This window comes from Teleopsis dalmanni, chromosome 1 (genome assembly GCF_002237135.1).
Source record: "Teleopsis dalmanni isolate 2A chromosome 1, ASM223713v2, whole genome shotgun sequence".
NCBI lineage: Eukaryota > Metazoa > Arthropoda > Insecta > Diptera > Diopsidae > Teleopsis > Teleopsis dalmanni.
This window is the reverse complement of record NC_051846.1, coordinates 25,317,481-25,337,058: the sequence shown is the minus strand read 5'-3', so window position 1 is coordinate 25,337,058 and position 19,578 is coordinate 25,317,481. Positions and strand designations below refer to the sequence as shown.

Sequence of the window (19,578 nt, the reverse complement as noted above, 5' to 3'; positions counted from 1 at the left end):
ATAAATATTCCTGGGCTCTTTAATGCGTTCCTTACACAACATTTTCACTGTTGAAAACGTTGCGCTATAATAATTCATCGTCTTCATCAGCTAACCAACAAGACATCTCTCCATTGGTAAGTTTATGTCTCTCGGTCTGCTTGTGCGTCCATCTGTAAGTCTGTCCAAGTGCTCATGACTCTACCAGACTAGCGCAACAGAAACAAACAAGCGGAAAGTTAAGCGCAAATAATGCTGACAAAATACACGACACCTGATGGTAACTGACAGCAGCAACAGCAGGAACAGCAGCAACAACAGTACAAACAACAATGCAACACAATCCGCAAATGCAACAACAGCAGCTTCAACACAATATTGAAGTTGAATTTAAATGTGTATGCAACTCATACGAGTACGTGCAAGTATAAGAAACCATCGAGAAAGGTAATCGCAGTCGATGCAGAACCTACAATGATATGGGATTGGAGTTGTGTACAGACTTCGTTGCTGTGGACTGACTCTGACTGACTGCGTCTGCAATGTGTCCACATTTAAATGCACGTGTAGTTGCTGAAGGGCAACTTCAGTTGTTGGTAAAGTATCTGGTGGTTAGTAACTTGAATTTGCTTATGTTTAAGTAGTAAAAAAATTTTACACTATGGAATCTTCAACGTAACTGCCACAATCGACAAATGTTTGGCAAGTATTTGCGGCATGTTGACTACTTCGAGCTGTGCCACATCTACTGTTACTGCGCTCACTTTACTAATGTACCACAAAACGATCTTGCGTTCCTCTTTCATCTTTTGCATTTGTATTTAATATAGTTTATTGTTTTTTATCTTTTTTTTATTTTTTTTTTTTTAATTACAACATTCCAAAAGCGTTCAGTATCGGGATTTTTATTAGTTTTACAATTTTGCAATGCATTTTTATTATTAGATGTTCATTAAATGCTAGCGATGTTCATTAAATACTTAACACTTTATCAAATTATTTTTAAGAAACAACAAAACTGGTTAAATCAGAACAAACAATTTAAATAATTAAAAATTTATAATTTTTAATTACAAATTATAAAGTATACGTCATAAATTTATTATTGTTATTCTAATTTAATTTTTAAATACTGTTAAAAACTAAATAATGCATCACATATAGTAATTTTCGAATTGTTGCTATGTATATTATAAATTAATTATTCCTAATTAATTGGAATGGATAGACATTGAAAGAACTAAGTTTTAATTGCGATTATTATATAAATCGCATTATTTACTTAATTAGTTCAACTTTACATAATGATTTTATAAATTGTTTTACAAAATAATAAAGTCAATGCTAAGCTGATACACTTAAAAACAGAAAACTAAATAAGTAAATTTTATTATTGCGTAAAATGAAAGTCAACGTAACATATAAACCAAGAAAAAATATTAAAATCTTTTCCAAATAATTTTGATAGAAAAATTCTTGAATATTCTATCAACCCAACTTAAGTTCAAATAGCGAACCGACTAAACGACTACCAAGTTCAACAACACTAACTACTATAACTAGATGGTAATATTCATATTTCGACTAATAAAAGCTGAATTTATTATTTATAAACATAAAAAGTAGTTATATCCCAAAAAATCTATTATAATATAATCTATTGCGTGGTAACATTCAGATTTTCAATACATGGTATTTTGACTAATGCTCAAAGATGCCTCCATTTCACAATATGGTATGTAAGATGCCGATCCATCTAAAACATTTCTTGCACTGTATCGATATTCTCTGGTACAACAGCCATTCTTAGACGATCTTATTGAACGATCTTACTTTAGAAAATGACGACCATGCTCGAGCTCATTGAGCCAGTGTTTTACTGTCACTGGATATGGTGTTGCATCACTAACTGTTGAATTAAATTGATTGATGCATTCTTTTCTAGTTAATCTGCATTGAAGGTCGTAAAAAATCAATGCACGAATATGTTTTTTTATTTAATTCCATTTATTCTAATGTAAATAACACAATAGACGTGCTTAAACTAAAACGTTGTAATGATATTTATCCTAGAAAATGTCAAACTTTTGAGCAGAAATATCAAAATGCATCTGGTAATAAAAAAAAAAGATCATCGAATCCGATTTCAATTGCTGTACCAAACTTCCTGCAAACCCAAAACCCTTATCATCCATACGCAATATATCACTTACAAATATATGAAATGAGATGAGGTAAATTCCCATGGGCCTTATTTTTATTATTAAATATTACTTTGATCACATTTTTTGGGGGGGAACTCCACTACATTTTTAGCCTATTCCATGATATATTTGTATCAGAAATTAATTATATTAGAAACACATTTTTACTTATGCTTATTATTATTATTAAAAGTGTAGACGTGAAAATTGCCCAACAGCTGGTACTGTGGCCAGAATAGTACTTTTGTACCAATTTCACTATTGATTACACAAAGCTATTTAAAGCTTTGTGAACAAAATCTAGAACTGAATCTAGAGAAGAGCTATTAATCTGCTCTGGTGACAGAAATTTCATATGAAACAGGTTTCTTCTGTGCATTATTAAAGCTGGACAGTTACAAAGAATGTGCACGGTCGTTTCCTCATCTTCGAGGAATAATCTGAATTCCGAGTTAGCAGATAATTATAGTTTATAAAGGTGATATTTCAGACCATAATGACCTGTAATGAAACCCGTTATCAACCTTAAATTACATTTTGAGAATTTAAGAATGTCTTTGTAGGAGGACGGTCTTATCAGTGCTTTGCTCTGTCTGAGTCCTGGAAAGTTTTCTCAGTACTCCAGCCGCATATGATTTTCCCTTTCCTTGATAACCTGTTTTGTACCGGCCCAGTTTATTCCACAAAAGGCTTGAGGGCCTATAAAAGCAGTTTTTGATGCAATTCTGGATAGCTCATCAGCTTTTTCATTTCCCAAAACTTCCCTGTGGCCCGGAACCCAGTAAAGGCTTACCTTATGCTTAAAACTTATATCTAAAATCAATTGATGTTTGAAACAATAAATGCGTATTTTTATTTCTTAACAGTAAATCAATATTTTATTTTATTACGAAAATAATATATAAAAAAACATTATTTGATGAAAATGTTTCTGTTATAAATATTAATTATTTAAAAAATTTTTTTTTAATTGAATTAATATACATTTACTATTTATTTTTTTTTTTAATATATGAAAAAGTCATTATTTCATTAAAATGCTTCTGTAATAAATATTTTGTTTTTATTCCTGTTTATTTTTTGTTAAATTTTTTCAGAATTAATTTTTTTATTACGAGTATCTTTGCAATTGCCACGCGAACAGAATGATTTTCAATTATAATGTTGCATACAAGCAAATTAGTTATAATTGCACGCAATTATTTTTTTCTTGCCGCGATGTTCATTCTGGAATCTAAATTCTGGTATTTATTATTCAACATTCAAAGTGGCGGAGCAACTTTCTTCAGCTTTTCGGGTTATATATTTCGATCTTCGACCACAAAATTGTTGTCGGTCAATTAATATCAATGAAAAACCAACCTCATTATTACTTCGCACCCCGAAATGCCGATGTAAAGTGTTGTGGTAATTACAATTTGTTGAACATTTAATGCGCATGTGCAACAATATCATTGATATGAGGTATGAGGTGTAGACAAAATTATATTATCCAAAAGCAAACTCTGCTGAACCCGAAAACTAAATGCAACCAAAATACCGGAATTGCATAAATGCGTATACGTACGCCGTATCTTCTTCAATGGCGAAACCAGAAGCACCTTGATAACAAAATTTGCAAAATGACAATTATTGCAGTATGCGTACCGAAAACCCGAACCGTAGCTGATATTTCGGTAAAAAATATGCTAACCAGTTCAATGCAAATTGATATTCCCAAACTGAGTATCAAGTGTACGAGAGTACGAATATGGATAGTAGCAGCTGCTTTTGTATGCACGTGCATTGCAATCTGCAGGTGATGAAAGTGCCTCATATTTATTTATATTTTCACATCTTTTGTATAATATGCACAAGTGAAATATAAAGTTTTTATATTCACTAATTTTTTAATATTTTAATTAAAATAATATAGAATATTAAAAATAAAGGATTTTTACAATTTTGCACGCTATTAAACGCATAGCTTACAGTGCCCGCTTATTAGCCGGCAATTCAAGGTTGTTGCCACCCAAATATGGTTCCCCGCCATAAATTTGTGCGCGAGACACAAGAAAAAACATGTAGGTTTCCACTGTTTACTTTGATTCTGTCCAGAAACACATTAATATCCTTAAACATCATTATCGTCATCACCTTGGCGTAGTGCTTAATGGTTAACAGCTGCACGCATTCGCAGAAAACCACTCCAGCAGTTTGTGGAACGCAGTGCGTACTAAGCACTATAGGCGCTATTTTAGCATTCAGCGCATAAACTCTAATTAAAAACTTTTCGTACAAGTTGAAGTCTGTATAAAAAGTGCATAAAAAGTTTAAATTTTATGATATGGTATATATGTTATGATACATACTTCAAAGTATTTTAAAAAGACAATCGGGCTAGTTAGTAAAAGTACTCTAATGGCAGTAGCGGTTTTAAAAAGGAATTATTGTCAATTAATATGGATTATGATATAGTATATGTATATGATACATATTTCAAAGACTTTTTAAAAGACAAACAGACTAGTTAGTTGAAGTACTCAATTGACAGTAGCGGTTTCAAAAATTAAATTATTTATTTCAATTGATATAGACTGTGTTATGGTATATGTGCTACATACTTAAAAGATAATTTAAAAAACAAACAGACTAGTAAGTAAAAAATTTCAGTCGACAGTAGAGGTTTCAAAAAAAATTATATATTACGATTAATTTGAATGGATTTAGAATATGATAATACTAAAATAAAGACAATATTAATGCCTGCTATAGAAACGATACACTAAACCATTTTAATATGCTTTAATACTTGTTACGGAACATATCCAATAGAATGCCATTGTATTAAAGAAGAGAGTAAATTACTTTTGAAACGAATCAAAATATACACACAAAAAAAATATAAACATAACATCCGATTTTTAAATTTATTTAAGTAGTATGAACACAGATTTACTAAAACACTTCAGAAAAATTCAATATGTCAGTCCCAACATAGTTGCAGTGCTCTTCTAACCTGCCCTGTGAAGGAATACCTCAACTGGTTGTACTGCAGGAATTTCCAATATTTTCAGCGGAGAATGTGGGGACTTTTTAGTCCGTAGGCATGTACCTATGACTCAATTGAGTCGTGCATGAATCGGGCATGCAAATGGTACGGTTCATTTGTATTTTTTGAAGATTTTTCTTTCAGGTTCGATACCAAACAACAAAGAAAACTTTAGAGTGCACACCTTTAGAATGTGATATACCTATACACACATATAAACTCAACAGCTGATTTTTAAATTCATTTAAGCAGTGAGGTCTGGTATTCACACTGCCAGTGTTTTAAGAGTTTCAGTATTTATTCTAAATTCAATACACACATCTTTACAATACACACATTTAGAATGTGATATACATATATACACCATAATCTCAACAGTTGATTTTTAAATTCATTTAGGCAGTGTGAACACCAATTTACACCGATTGTGACACTTCAGACAAATTCATTATGACAGTGCAGCTTCAGTATTTATACAAAAAGAATATATATGTTATGTATATAACATACTAAGCAAGATGTCTTACAATGAATACATTTAAACAATACATTGTGACCGAAAAGCTTTCGGAAATTCTCATTTAAAATTCGCGCGCTGTATATTTTTCGATATTTTAAAGTTTATTGTAGTTTGGCAGCACTGTCCCTTAATTACTATGCCAAAATGAGCGCGATCTGTCGGACAGTTCGTTTACGGCAGCTGTTGAAACCAGTTCACCTCAGTAGTGCGTTGCGAAAAAAACAATGGAAAAAAATATTGAACAAAGAGTTTGCATCAAATTTTGTTTTTCGAACGAAATTTCGTGTGCAGAATCGTTGCGAATGCTACAAAAGGCTTATGGGGAATCAGTTTTATCGAAAACTCAAGTTTATGAGTGGTACAAAGCCTTTCAGGACTGTCGTACGACCGTCGAAGACATGCCGCGTTCTGGACGACCTTCGACCTCTACCACCGACGAAAACATTGAAAAGGCAAAGGAAATCGTGTTCAAAAATCCTCATGTGAGTGTTAGAGAGATAGCACGAGAGCTAGGCATCGGTCGTGAGATGGCTCGTTTGATTTTGGTGGACAATTTGTGTATGCGACGTGTCAACGCCCGGCTTGTTCCGATTCACCTCAATTTGTTCAACATTATCAACGATTTTAAGGCCAAACATTCAATAAATACCATCGAACAGCCACCGTATTCACCTGATCTTGCACCGTGTGACTTTTTCCTGTTTCCCAACCTCAAATTACCACTCAGAGGAACGCGTTTTGAATCCATAGAAGACGTAAAACAGAATTCGCAGAGGGAACTCAAAGCCATACCGGAAAGCGCCTATAAAAAATGTTTTGATGATTGGAAGAAAGTTGGCATTGTGTATCGTTCTAATGGAGCATATTTTGAAGGGAGATAAAATAAATATTGATGAAGATTAAGAATTTTGCGTTTTATTTATTTATTTCCGGAAACTTTTCGGTCACAATGTATATTATACTGTATACTAAATAATATACTATGCAATATTTATATTACTATAAGCAACATTGACAAAAATCAACACAAAAAAACAAGTTAGATTTAACTTTATTGAAAGTTTAAAATCTTAAAACCAAAAACTAAAGTCATTTAATTACAATATTTAGTTTGAAATAAAATTATGAAGATCTTCCTTTCAATATCAAAAATAGACTCCTAGCTCCGTACCACTTGATCTTATATTAAATACTGCATCTTTTATATCAAACATAATGCTAAAATGTTGATGAAAAAAAAAAATAGATACTATTGCAATATATAGTTAGGTCCGATTCTAACGTCTTGATAACTAATTATGCTCGTAGTGTAGTATTATCAGCATAATTAGTTATCGTCCCAAAAATAAATCTTTTGTAAAAACGGTATATTAACATAATGTTTATATATAAAGATTTAATAATTTTATATTTGCGGTAACAAGAAGCAAATGTATGAACTTCCATTAAATAAACGAAAATCAAAATCAACAAGTTTAAATATCTTTATTGTTAAAGTAATTAATACTCGCCAAACACTGAACATAACCCTCTTTGCTCACAATACAGGTTTTGTTGTCATTTAAGGAGGATTACTGGCCTTTGATTATGATTGTCTGTATTGGATAATACAAACATTGACAACCGTAATAAATTTTAATATTAACTTAATTATATTAATGTCAAGTTATAAGCATACGTTTCGATTTAAATTCACCAGCTACAAAATTTCATTAACTTTTTAGTGGCCGACTGGCAAGAACATAGTGCATATTTGATTGGACGGAAATTGACTATCATGAACTCGTTCCGCCTGTCCTGACGGTTAATATCGTCCTCTACAGAGAATCACTACTACAGAGTACCATTGAAACGAAACAATTAACGAAAAGTGGCTAGAACTTCATTAAGAAATTTTAATCTCTCTACTCTATAGTTCGAATCTTGCACCATCTGACTATTACTTTTTTCAGAATCTCCTTAGAACTCTCTGCAGCTGAAAATTACTTTATAAAGTTTTTCGCTGATAAACCACAGATGTTCTACACCGATGGAATTGTAAAGTAACCTGGTAAATGATAAAAGGTCATAAATAAGAATGGCCAACATATTTTCGGTGAATGCTTTCTACAACCTTTCAAGTTTCCGAGCCTTTTGAGAAGTATTCTTTTGATATTTTTGTAAAAGAAAGCCACTTTAATAAAATGTGCGAGAATGCATGAAGATCAACTCCATTACATTTAGTGGGTGTCCACTCTTCTGTCACAACAGTGATAAAGTAACAAGAGCAACATTTTCGATAGAAGATGAAACAAATTATTTTGAATTTCAATGCTGTTCTATTTATAGTATATTATTGTAGATGAGCTGCAACTTACATTTAATGTATTAAATAATTAATAATTATTGAATGTATGTGTATACGTGTGTCGGTATTATTTATAACAGTTCTATTAACACTATATAAATATTATTATTCCTCTTAAGAAAAGATTACTTAATTGAAAATTGTAGCTACTGGAAGTACATCGTAGAAACATTTAAGTATAAATCTATGATTTCGGTTCTGAGGATATCTGATAATATTTCCTATGGGAATAATAGTTGTGATATTTTTGAAATATTTCTCCTCAATGTTTCTTCTTATTGTTATTTCACAAGAAAAAATCCTTAAATTAAAAAATATAAGTCAAAGAGGTACATTGTAGAAATATTTCAGTATAAATCCAAGATTTCGGTTCTGACGATTGTCTTTAGGAGTGAATGTTTTTAAACGTTACTCCCTAATTATTCTCATATTATACCAATTAATATTATTTATTGTTATTTTACTTCATTTAACCGAAAAATATAACTACTGGAAGAACATTGTAGACACAGGTTAGTATAAATCCACGATTTCGTTTCAAAGACACCTTAAACGATTACCTTAAGAAGCTAAAATCGTGAAATTTTTTTAACAATACTCCTTAATTATTTTTATATAATACCATTTATTTATACTTATTAGTATTTCACTAAAGAATAAATGCTTAATTTGGAAAATATAACTCTTAGAAGTACATTGTAGAAACATTTGAGTATGTTCATGGTTTCAGTTTCAAAGACAACTTAGGTTTTAACCATTACGTTCAAATTATTATCATATATATCAATTATATTATTTAGGTATATGTTATCGTGAACGTTAAAATCATTACTTTTCTTAGAAATATAAATTATTTGCATATACCATAAATTAACTCTTCTTATATGAGATATATTTTATAGTACTCCAGTATTTGATCTTAATTAAAGAAATTTCGATACAACTTAAACAATTTAATAGTTAAAATTTTATCAAAAAATTTGTGTTAGTTAACAAATAAAAAAAAAGTATTTGAAGCCAAACAAGAAAGTAGATCTTTATGATAGATATATTTTTTTAATAACTCTTAAGAATATTGTGTTCACAGTAATGAACCGCCACTGTTCAAATTCTTTAACGCATGCGTGCATCATAAGTTATACGTAAACATTAAACTATCATCCCCTCAATATATTACTTCCACACATTAAAAATCTATTTTGTGTAAACTGAAGCTACGTCGATGCGTCTTACTAATTATAAGATTGTATTGCGAAGACATGGTAGCTAATTAGTATCACTAATTAATTAAATGATGTACAAACGAATATACAGCAATATTATTTATAAACTGATTTAGATATTCTCTACTGATATGTAACCGTACCGATTGTATGCAACACTCTCACCTCTTCTGCTCCATAGAGTGTGACTAAGTGTTTATCTAGTTACCAGCATTATTGATGTCATGCGATTTTTGCAATAAAGTAATTGTGTCTCCATTAAAAAAATAAAAGCATAATGACTTAAAGGTACACATACACAAATAATGATCATAATACTTATAAATGTCACACCATAGCTGATTATTTATGACTTTAATGTACTGTTCGATGATGATAAGCATTTAAAAGGAATTAATAGATGTGCATATATTTGTGAGACCCCCTTTCTGTGAGTGTCGTGTCGTGTCTGTTAGTTTGGATTATAAACAGCAAAGCGTTTAAATGATTTTTTAGCAATTCAACATTTTTAGCTTTTTTCAACTACTGTAGGTGCAGTTGATTTATTTTATTTATTTATAATTTTTATTTTTTTTTTATTATTTTTATTGCTACGACTGCAGCGACGAATTCAGCAACAAATTGCAAACAGGTTTATTGCACTTGTTGCTCTGCTCTCAGTATGATTGATTGATTTTCGATGTTGCTGCAGCAGTTGTTGTCAGTTGTTGTCTTAGTTGCTGATCTTGTTATTGTGTTTTGTACCTGTTGTGTTGCTGTGATTGCTACTGTTGCTGCCGATACAACGGCTCTTACGTTGGCTTAAATGACTGTTGACATGATTGTTGGGTTTGGTGTTAATTACTGTTGTCGTTTAGTTTCGTAAATTATAAATGGTTGCCACATATTTTATAATTAAATTAAAATGTTAAAGTCTTAAATGTTTCTCTGCGCATCGACGATGTGAGCTCACCCGATGCTGTGCGATAAATAATCTAACTAACGAATAATATCTGGCCTATAGAAACATAAATAATGATTTGCATACTTTACAATTATTTCCATAGAGTTTTGTATAATTTTTGATACTTATGCTAATAACAAATAATTGAATTAATTTTAATGATATATACTTAAGAAATATGCATTAATAAACTATCTACTTTTAAAATAATTATTCCATTAAAAATTTAAATTTATAACCCAATGAAAAAGAAAATTTATACAAGGAAATATTTGGTTTTTTTTCAATTAAAGTAACTACTAGGTGTATGCATAAGTGTTTTACAGTTTTTTTTGGTAAAGAAAACATGTAATTTTTAAGAGAAATTCATTTTTCATATTCAAAATATTGGCCATCAACTTCTACACATACGCCCACTTTTCCGGTAATTTAAGTAATATCATAATATCATGCCAGAAAAACTGTTCATTTTATTGCGGCAAACCATTCATCGAACTATTTTCTATATTCCTCGAAATTACGAAAATGCAAGCACTTGCCCCATTGATGCGAAGAAATGATAGTCAGATAACGCCAGGTCTGGGAAGTACTGCTATTGTGGAAGGATATCCCATCTAGGCGATTTCAAGGTGTCTCTCACTGGTTAAGCTGTGTGAGACAGCACATTATCGTGTCACAAAATTACTTTGACTTCCTTTCGACTTTGATCAATCCATAAAATAATTATTTGTAAGCAATCTTGTTGTGCCTTAACGGTTTCGCCGGAGTATAAAATTTCGTACTACACTGTATCGCTTTACCACTAAATGTAAATCATTGCCTTCTTGCCGAAACGATTCTACCTTCGTATTGAAAGACCGGAATCGCCAGGAATCGAAAAATTGAAACCAAGATTTTTTTCAGCTTCAGGTTTTCAAAATAAATCCATGTTTCGTTACTCCTCACAATTAGATATAAATATGATATTATTTTGAGACGTTGAAGGCATATTTCACACATGACTTTGCGATTTTCCATTTTACGTTTTTTCAAATTGTGTGGAATCCATTTACCCAGACCTTCTCATGTGACAAAAATATCTCCTTATGGTTTTGTGACATATTTATTGCTTTTTTCAATTACTATTCAGTTTGAGTTGGGTTATCATCTAATAACTCCTGCAATTGCTCGTTTTCGTATTTTTGTAGTCTGCCAGAGTACTGCATTTCGAATAGAAATCACTGCATTTAATTTCTAGAAACCATGTCCCACATCTTATCGATGGAGCGTGCATTCCATATATTTCTACCAACAATTGCTTTTTTTCAATTGCATTTTTTGTTTTTAACCGCATATATTCTTTTTCAGGCACAAAGTTTAACATGGTCACTACAGCCTAAAACAAAGACACCAGTTTTTGACAAATTCAATTTATGTATTCCGCCATATTAGAATCTGTATCTAAAGTTTATTAAAGAAAATAACCATTCAAATAACCCATCAATCTAAAAGGACCTAAACCTTAGAAAACCTGACAGATCTTGGTCTAGCAGTCACGAGGATAAAGGTTGCATTCTATCAGAACACCTTAAAACGGTCTTTCAACCAAATCCAAGAACAATAGATTTCCAACCTAATAGCATGTCTTTTTCTATTGTTGAATTATTATAATTATTGTTGTATTACTTTATAATACATTATGGTTGTTGTCGAGAAGACCATCCAGATTTTTTCAAACCCTTGAAAAGATTTTATAAACCCAAGGCACTTAAGTATGACAAAATTATAGGCTGCTGACGGATTTGTTGTCTATAGTAACCCGAACCCTCGTCGTTCCTAATCATCAATTCACATTTAAAACAGGACATGGAACTAATGACCAAGTATGCAGATTTAAAATTTTTGAAACGGTTTTTTTTACCAATTTGACAGAACTGTCATTCTGCAAAGTTGGAATTGCTCAAGTTTATAGTATTCTCACATTGATTCACTTTTGATTGTATGAAGGAGTCATGCCTTTCGGCGTTGCTTGTACGCTGAACTCCAATCTTTGCACCTACGATAATCCATGGTATAGCAATGTACCATTTTTTGATCTCAAGTAAGCTTTGGGCACAAATCCGCCACTCCAACCTACCATAACTTAACTAAACCTATTAAACTACATGTTGTTTAACTTATTTTATTTAAAATTGAATTTCTAAGTTCAACAAAAACAGGTGTTAATTTTTCGGATTCATTTTGAATGTTCGATATGGCTACACAACACACATTCTGAACTCGCTACTACTCAGATAATGTTAAGTGCTGAATATAAAGTCCACAAAATGCCACATATTAGAAAGCCAAGTGAGTTAGCTTGAAATAGTCGGCAACTTAACATTAAGGTATAAAGTGTGAACGTTTTGACACACTTACGTAGCCTCACAAAGCAGACCTGGCCTCTTCATATCAGGGTACGTAGCCTTTTCATATTAGAAAAAGACTAAGCATGCTTTGTGAGGCTGCACAGCATCTTATTAAAACGACTATGCTCTCTCTCCTTGATGTTTCGTTGCCTACAGCTTTAAGCCAGCTTCCCATTTATGTTTTAATTTTTAAACAATAAAACCAGCAGTTATTAAACGATATATAGACAAGGTGTTGACACTAGTTTAAGAGTTATATTACTTTGAAGATGGTTGCAGTGGATTTGGGCCATCTTGTAATATAACACTTGACTGATCTCACTCTTTCAAATCTATTAATTTGTTGATTAATACTAACTATAATAGACGGTAAGCTATAAGTCTGGAGCTATCCTTAGATAAATCCATTGTTTTAATATAATTTTTAAATAAGTAACCGAATAAAAGTATTCAAAAAAATTCGAAGAGTGATATGAGTGTATGATGAGAGCAGTGAGTGATGAGTATAAATTAATATAGCAACGTTACTTCGTAAAATAAAACCTAAGTGAAGTAATATTAAAATTATATTTTCTCGCTTAAAGTTTTTCAAACATTATTTCCGTAAACTTTTTTTAAAAAAATAGTACAAAAAGTAGAAAAAAAAGATAAATACTTTTTTTTTGTCTGCCACTGCTACATTTAGCAATTCTTGCTCATTTTACATAGTTTTCAATTTTGTATTCCACTCACCAACACTGAAAGCAAAAAATAATATGCATTTGCACACTCATACTTATGTATATTTGTATTATTTTTATTTTTATTATTATTATCACGAGCTTGAAATTTAAAATGTTTACATTGTACAATATAGCAAAGACACAATCAAATCAACATATATACACTTATATGTATAAATGCACAAACATATTCCATACTTGCCTCACTTGCACTTTATTTAAACGTTTACAACACTATGCATATACGTATGAGTCGAGTTGTTGATGGTTGTGTTGTTACTGTATAATAACATTAATAAAATATACACACCCACAACATAGCAAAACACACACACGTATACATGCATACAATAATATTCTACAATATAAATATACGCATGCAGCGAGTGTGCTTAATGCATTAACATATATAACCTCAGAGCTGACAACACCAACAGCAATAACAGCTACAGCTACAACAACAAGAACAACAACACCATCAGCAATAACGGCTACAGCTACAGTAACAACAACTATGGTAACAGCAAATTTTATTATGTGCACAAAATATATGTTGTGCTGTATTTTGCTCTTCACACTTACATGCACGCATGTTCATACGACAAATATATGAATGTAAATGTAACAAATTATAAACGTATAATATGTGTAGATATATATTTTTGTATATGAATTTGCATAATGTTAGGAATTGCGAATCCTTTGCAGCTTAATTTTGTTACATTTTAAAATATTTAGTTGCATTTCGAACAAACTAAATTCACTTCACAATCATTCGCACATATTTTATGAAATAAATATATGAATGTGTTGATATATACTTGTGTTATGTATGTATATGTTTATAAACTTAAACGTATTTGTTGGTGAAATAATAGAAAAGCGCAGATTTGCATTAGTCCTACATACACCTCTACCTCTGTTAATAATTTGTTGCAGTTAAGTGTGTGTGCCGTATATGTGGAAAGGGAGGCGGGAGTTGGTAATGCAGCATGTTTAAAGATCGTATGTTGAACTCTGAACTGTCAGAATACAGATAACGATATTCTACCTGCATGTGTTGGATTTATACAGTTCTGCACCATTTTTGTGTTTGTGTTTATTTAATTGTAACAATTCGGTTGTGATTAACATTGCGTATGAGTGATATTGAAATTATAGTAATTAATATGCAAATGCTTGAAAGTCAAACTGTTGGTAAAACGAAATAAAACATTAATTGTACGAATTATTGTAATCATTTCTAGTATATTGTCAGTTTTAATTTGAGTTTTTAGAAATAAACGCTATCTGAATCCAATAAACTAATTTATATGTGCATAAATAGAATTTCTTAACAAATTAGTATGTATGTTTTGAGTATTGTCAAATATCCATCTGTTTCGAGTATTGTCAAATACTCATCATCAGTGGTCTTGGAAATAATTCTTGTAATTAAATTATTCGTAAATAATTTTTTGAGACTAGGAATTTTTTTTTAGTACCAGGAATCGAACTCGTGCCCTACCAAATTTGAAACTTGGAGTCAGCGCTTCATATACACTACACCTGCGAACAGATATATTAAACATTTGTTTGCATTTAAATTTTTCTACGTATAAATTCATCAAATAATTCATATTTTTCCATTAATAGCTGTAATAATGCAGGTGTTAAAAATTTTATATATCTTAGCAATAATACAGTAAACCTATTAGTAAATAGTTGTTTGAAATACATAATGTTTTTTATTTTAAAATAAAAAATAGAAATAATGTGTACGCAGACTAAAAAAGGCACAAATTCGGTTAAATGGGCTTGTCAGTTCGAAAGCTGTATGAGAACATACCATAGGTACTATTACCATGGGATCTTTAAGTTAATTGGTGCTCAACCACAGATACCTCACAGAAGAGTGAAACTGATAAATCGTTCAACGAATGAAGATCAATGATACGTAATAGAAATAGCTGAAAAATTTATGTAGTGGTGAATACAACAAAAGGAACTCTTAATTTTTTTTACTATTGTGAAACTATCAAATATAAAAAATTTTTTAGAGATATTATTAGTTTTTTTGTTATTTACATAAAAAACTTATAACATAACCAAACTGTATAAACTTAAATGCTTTTATATATTTACTTTACTTTTTTATACTTAACATTTCCAAAGATGTCTTTATTTCTTAAAGAATCAAACTAAAAACTTATCATTTTTTTCAAGACAAATTTTTTCTCTTTGTATATGCAATTCAACGTATAAAAGTCTTTGAGAAATCTAATATATTCACATATATAATTGCAAATAAAATTAAAGTAAAATTAAATAAAATGTCTATGTTTGTAAATATACTCAATCTCAGAAAGGAGTTTTTTAAGCAAAATTGTTACTTTAAGTAAACGCACATAAAACATACCAGTGTGGATTTAAAAACCAATACTTTACATTTTGCTTAAGTGTTCAGAAGGAATAATTTTCATTGTTCTGGTCCAAAAGAAAATAAAGCTGATTCCAATTTAAAGGTTTTTAAGGTGATGTTGGGTCACTGTACTAGCAATAGCAGCAAGTACAAGTTTATTTTTACGAGTCTCAGAATGGCACAACATAAAACTAAGACTAAATTTACCAAGTAGCAAAGTTTGCTAAATTGGTTTTCTATACCTTTTTGGACACTTTACTCCGTGCTGCTGATATTTATTGCACAGACCGACAACAAAAATTTATATTCAAACACACAAAATACCAAAAGTGAGTATTAACTTTTTCCATACTGTACACTTGTGCAATGTCCTGACGGGCTTTGATATTGGTACCTTACATGCCATGCGGTCGATGTTAGTACATTTCTCAAAAAAAAATAAACAAACATTTCTTTGGTTATTTTTTTTTTAGTTTAAGTTGTTATCTTTTCAAAGTGAATATTAAAATCTCGGTGCAAACTATGCTCTTCTGTTCATATGTTCGCATATGTTCGTATTGTACATAAAACTAAATATAACTATGCATTTACCAAAAAATAGTTTATATATCTATGTTCAACTTAGTTTTCAGTTTTTAGTTGATAAAATTTTTCGAATGTTTTCTAGACCAGTAGCATCTTTGAAAATTTAAATTTCATTTTTGGTCACATTGGTAGAGATTTATTATTGTGAGTAATAGAAAATTAAAAAACTAAACTTGTGTACAATTTCGTACAAATAGGCAATTTAAAGTGTTGTACTATGTGGTTCCACTTGTAATGTTACTCATACGCACTGTGGTTCTTCCATTTAACAAAATCTACAAAAATTTAAAACTTGCTAAACACACAAAACTTTAATACGTGAAATGTGCTTACGGAATATTTCTTTTATTTCTTAAATATTTATTGTAAATATTTTTTATATATATTTAATTCTTTATGTTTTTCAAAGAAATAAAGTAAAATGGTAACAAATAAATTCCATTGAACTCTGTCTTATAGCAATCGCTTAAAGTCTATACAGCTGCTGCAATAAAGTGGTTGCGCTTCTTTGATTTGTCACTTTCATATGCTATTTAGACGGTCCAGTTTTTATCAAAACTCGGTTCTAAACACTAAAACATAATTAGGGGATCAAAACTAAAATCTAGAATTCTCAAACCTGAAATGTTGTAATCGTTAAATATATTTTCTTGAAACTTTTGTTAAATAATAAGAACAAAAAAATTTTTTCCTTAAGAATATTAAATGTCAATAGGGGTGTTTGTTTTTGCAATTGACACAAACAGTGAATTCTGATTACTACAGCCACACGATCACCATTTTTTTTTGAGACGTGAAGTTAAAAACATATGTATGACAGGTATAAAATTTGAATAGGCTGGTGCTAAAACCAACACAAACCGGTATTGGTACCGTACGTTTTCACAGTCACATGTTTTCACTTTTTAGGAATCTGAATTGGTCAAAATCATGGGATTTAAAATCACTAAACATATATTTTGGGGTTACACTAATGGAAATATAGCTTATGCGGAACATTCTTAAACTCTCAATGCTTTGGAAACGAGCATCCTGTAGGAGTCATGAATTGGATTCTACTTTCAAGTATTTGAATTAATAAAAAAAAATGTAATTAAGTATTTCAATTAAATGGAAATATAAATACATTAAATAAATTTTATAAAGTTTTAATTTTAATGCAGTTTTAAGCTGATAAGTTGTCGAAAATTATCTTAATACACTCAGAACAGTATGATGCCCAATAACCCGCGATGGATAGTTGTATTTTAACAAGGCTTAAACAATGAATTAAAATAATGAATTAAATGAATTAAAATAAAAAATTTAATCCTAATGTCAAATACAAAGTCATCCACTTCCAGAACCACGAAATTGATAACACTGTTCAAACACTACTTTAAGATTTTACATTAATATAGAATTAAGAAACTGCAAATACAGTTTTTACCTTTCAAATAGAGTTGAATACTTCAAAATTGTATTGTTATATAAATTTTATGGACATATGTGTAAATACACTCAAATGTTTAATTTAATTTAAAATTTAATATATTAAATACATTTAACATTTTTTGGGTATTGAAAGGCAAAAAACTTATGATATGAATGAATTTGATTAGATTCATAACCCTTAAAGATGCCAAAATGATCGAATTCATGTTGAGTTGAATACTTGGATAATCCGTTTTAACTATAGAACTATAAAAATTCATTAGTTAGTTGGGTTTATGGCAAATTCCACAATTTCGATTAAAAATTGTGTACTTATTATTTTTCAAATAAGCCACATATATTAAGCAGTTTTATGTGTTTATTGAAAAGCACATTTACATTTATTTACTCTGCACTCGCTGGTATGAACAGCCATTTATACCAGCAAGTGCAACATATTTTACCCTTTATCATATCTCACAGCAGGTAACTTTACATCGAATAGCTGTGCAACATTTTAACCATTTTGACCGCATTCACCACAGGCTGTGAGTGCATTCTGCAGTTAACACGACAGGATAATAATAGCGAGGTTAAAGGCACGCACAATCCTCACTCACATACAAACACATACTCGCATACCAACACAGATAGATGGACTAACAATTAAACATAAGTTCGATGTAACAAAAAATATAATAAATATTAACACAGAAATTGTTTAATTTTATTAAAATGATAAAGTGCGCGTTCGATAAAGTACACCAAACAACATATTTAAAAAATTTGTGCTACTGAAAGAGATTTTAAAATAAAAAAATTATAACAATATTGATATATAATTTCCTTTACATATAAGTTGTAAGAAAAAAGTAACGAGTAATTGATATTTGATATTTATTTCTTCGATATTTATTTGATTGCATTTAAAATTGTTCCCTTTAGGTCCACTAAAATATAATCCTGACCTTACTCTGTGGTTTCGAAAGCTGGTTAATAAATATAAACGGACTAAACTAAGACCAAACCTATCAATCTATAGAAAAGTTCAGTTTTTATATATTAAGCAGTATTTATTATTGGAGAAAACCTCTTATCTATGCTACTTAAATGGACTACTATTAATGCTCTCTTGACCTGCCCTGTGAAGAGATACCTTCACTAATCATACCTTAAAGTTCTACAGATAATAATGCTGAGAATGCGGGGTCGTTAAAGTCCGTAGACATGTATAAGAATATGATTTTGGAATGTATATGGTACTGAGCTTTTATAGATTTAAAAGATTTTGTCTTCAAATTCGAATCTAAAAATCGAATAAAATCAAGTGATCGCTTATTAGCAGTTGATTGCAAAGAAATCTCTTCATTATAAGTATCACAAATCACACCATATCCCTTTGTCACGGTATTCCTTTTATTCTTTAATCGTTTATATGACATTATTTTGATATTTTAGACATTTTGTTGACCAGTGTTAATTGCAATTACCCGTGTATTTACACTTGTGCGCACACAACTGCATATATAATTTCATTTAATGTTACGTGTACTTTATTGCAATTGTATGGTTCTGCACGTTTTTTCTGCATTTTTTGCTATTGTGTGGGTAAACAAGTGAAATGCAATTATTTTGAAATTTATTATTTAATTAATTTTAATTGTAGTCATGTGTATGTAAAAATGCCATCATATATTTGTAACTTTTTGCATGATATGCTCACTATAAGTTTACAGTACGGTTTTGTGGTTTCCATTGATTTTTAATTATTTGTATATATTTTAATTTTTCATTATAATTCATTATATTTATTATGAAAAACT

General features: G+C 30.3%; 1 protein-coding gene across 1 annotated transcript in view; it reads right to left on the bottom strand.

Moving 5' to 3' along the window:
• Positions 1 to 13,948, bottom strand: part of LOC119678485 (putative uncharacterized protein DDB_G0282133) — a 68,186-nt gene extending 54,238 nt beyond the window's left edge. Inside the window, exons 1-2 of the mRNA XM_038090344.1 lie at positions 13,939 to 13,948; positions 13,706 to 13,868 (exon numbers count right to left, since the gene is read on the bottom strand). Coding sequence (XP_037946272.1) covers positions 13,706 to 13,868; positions 13,939 to 13,948 — 173 coding nt within the window. The remainder of the gene's footprint in view (positions 1 to 13,705; positions 13,869 to 13,938) is intronic.
• Positions 13,949 to 19,578: the final 5,630 nt, after the last annotated feature.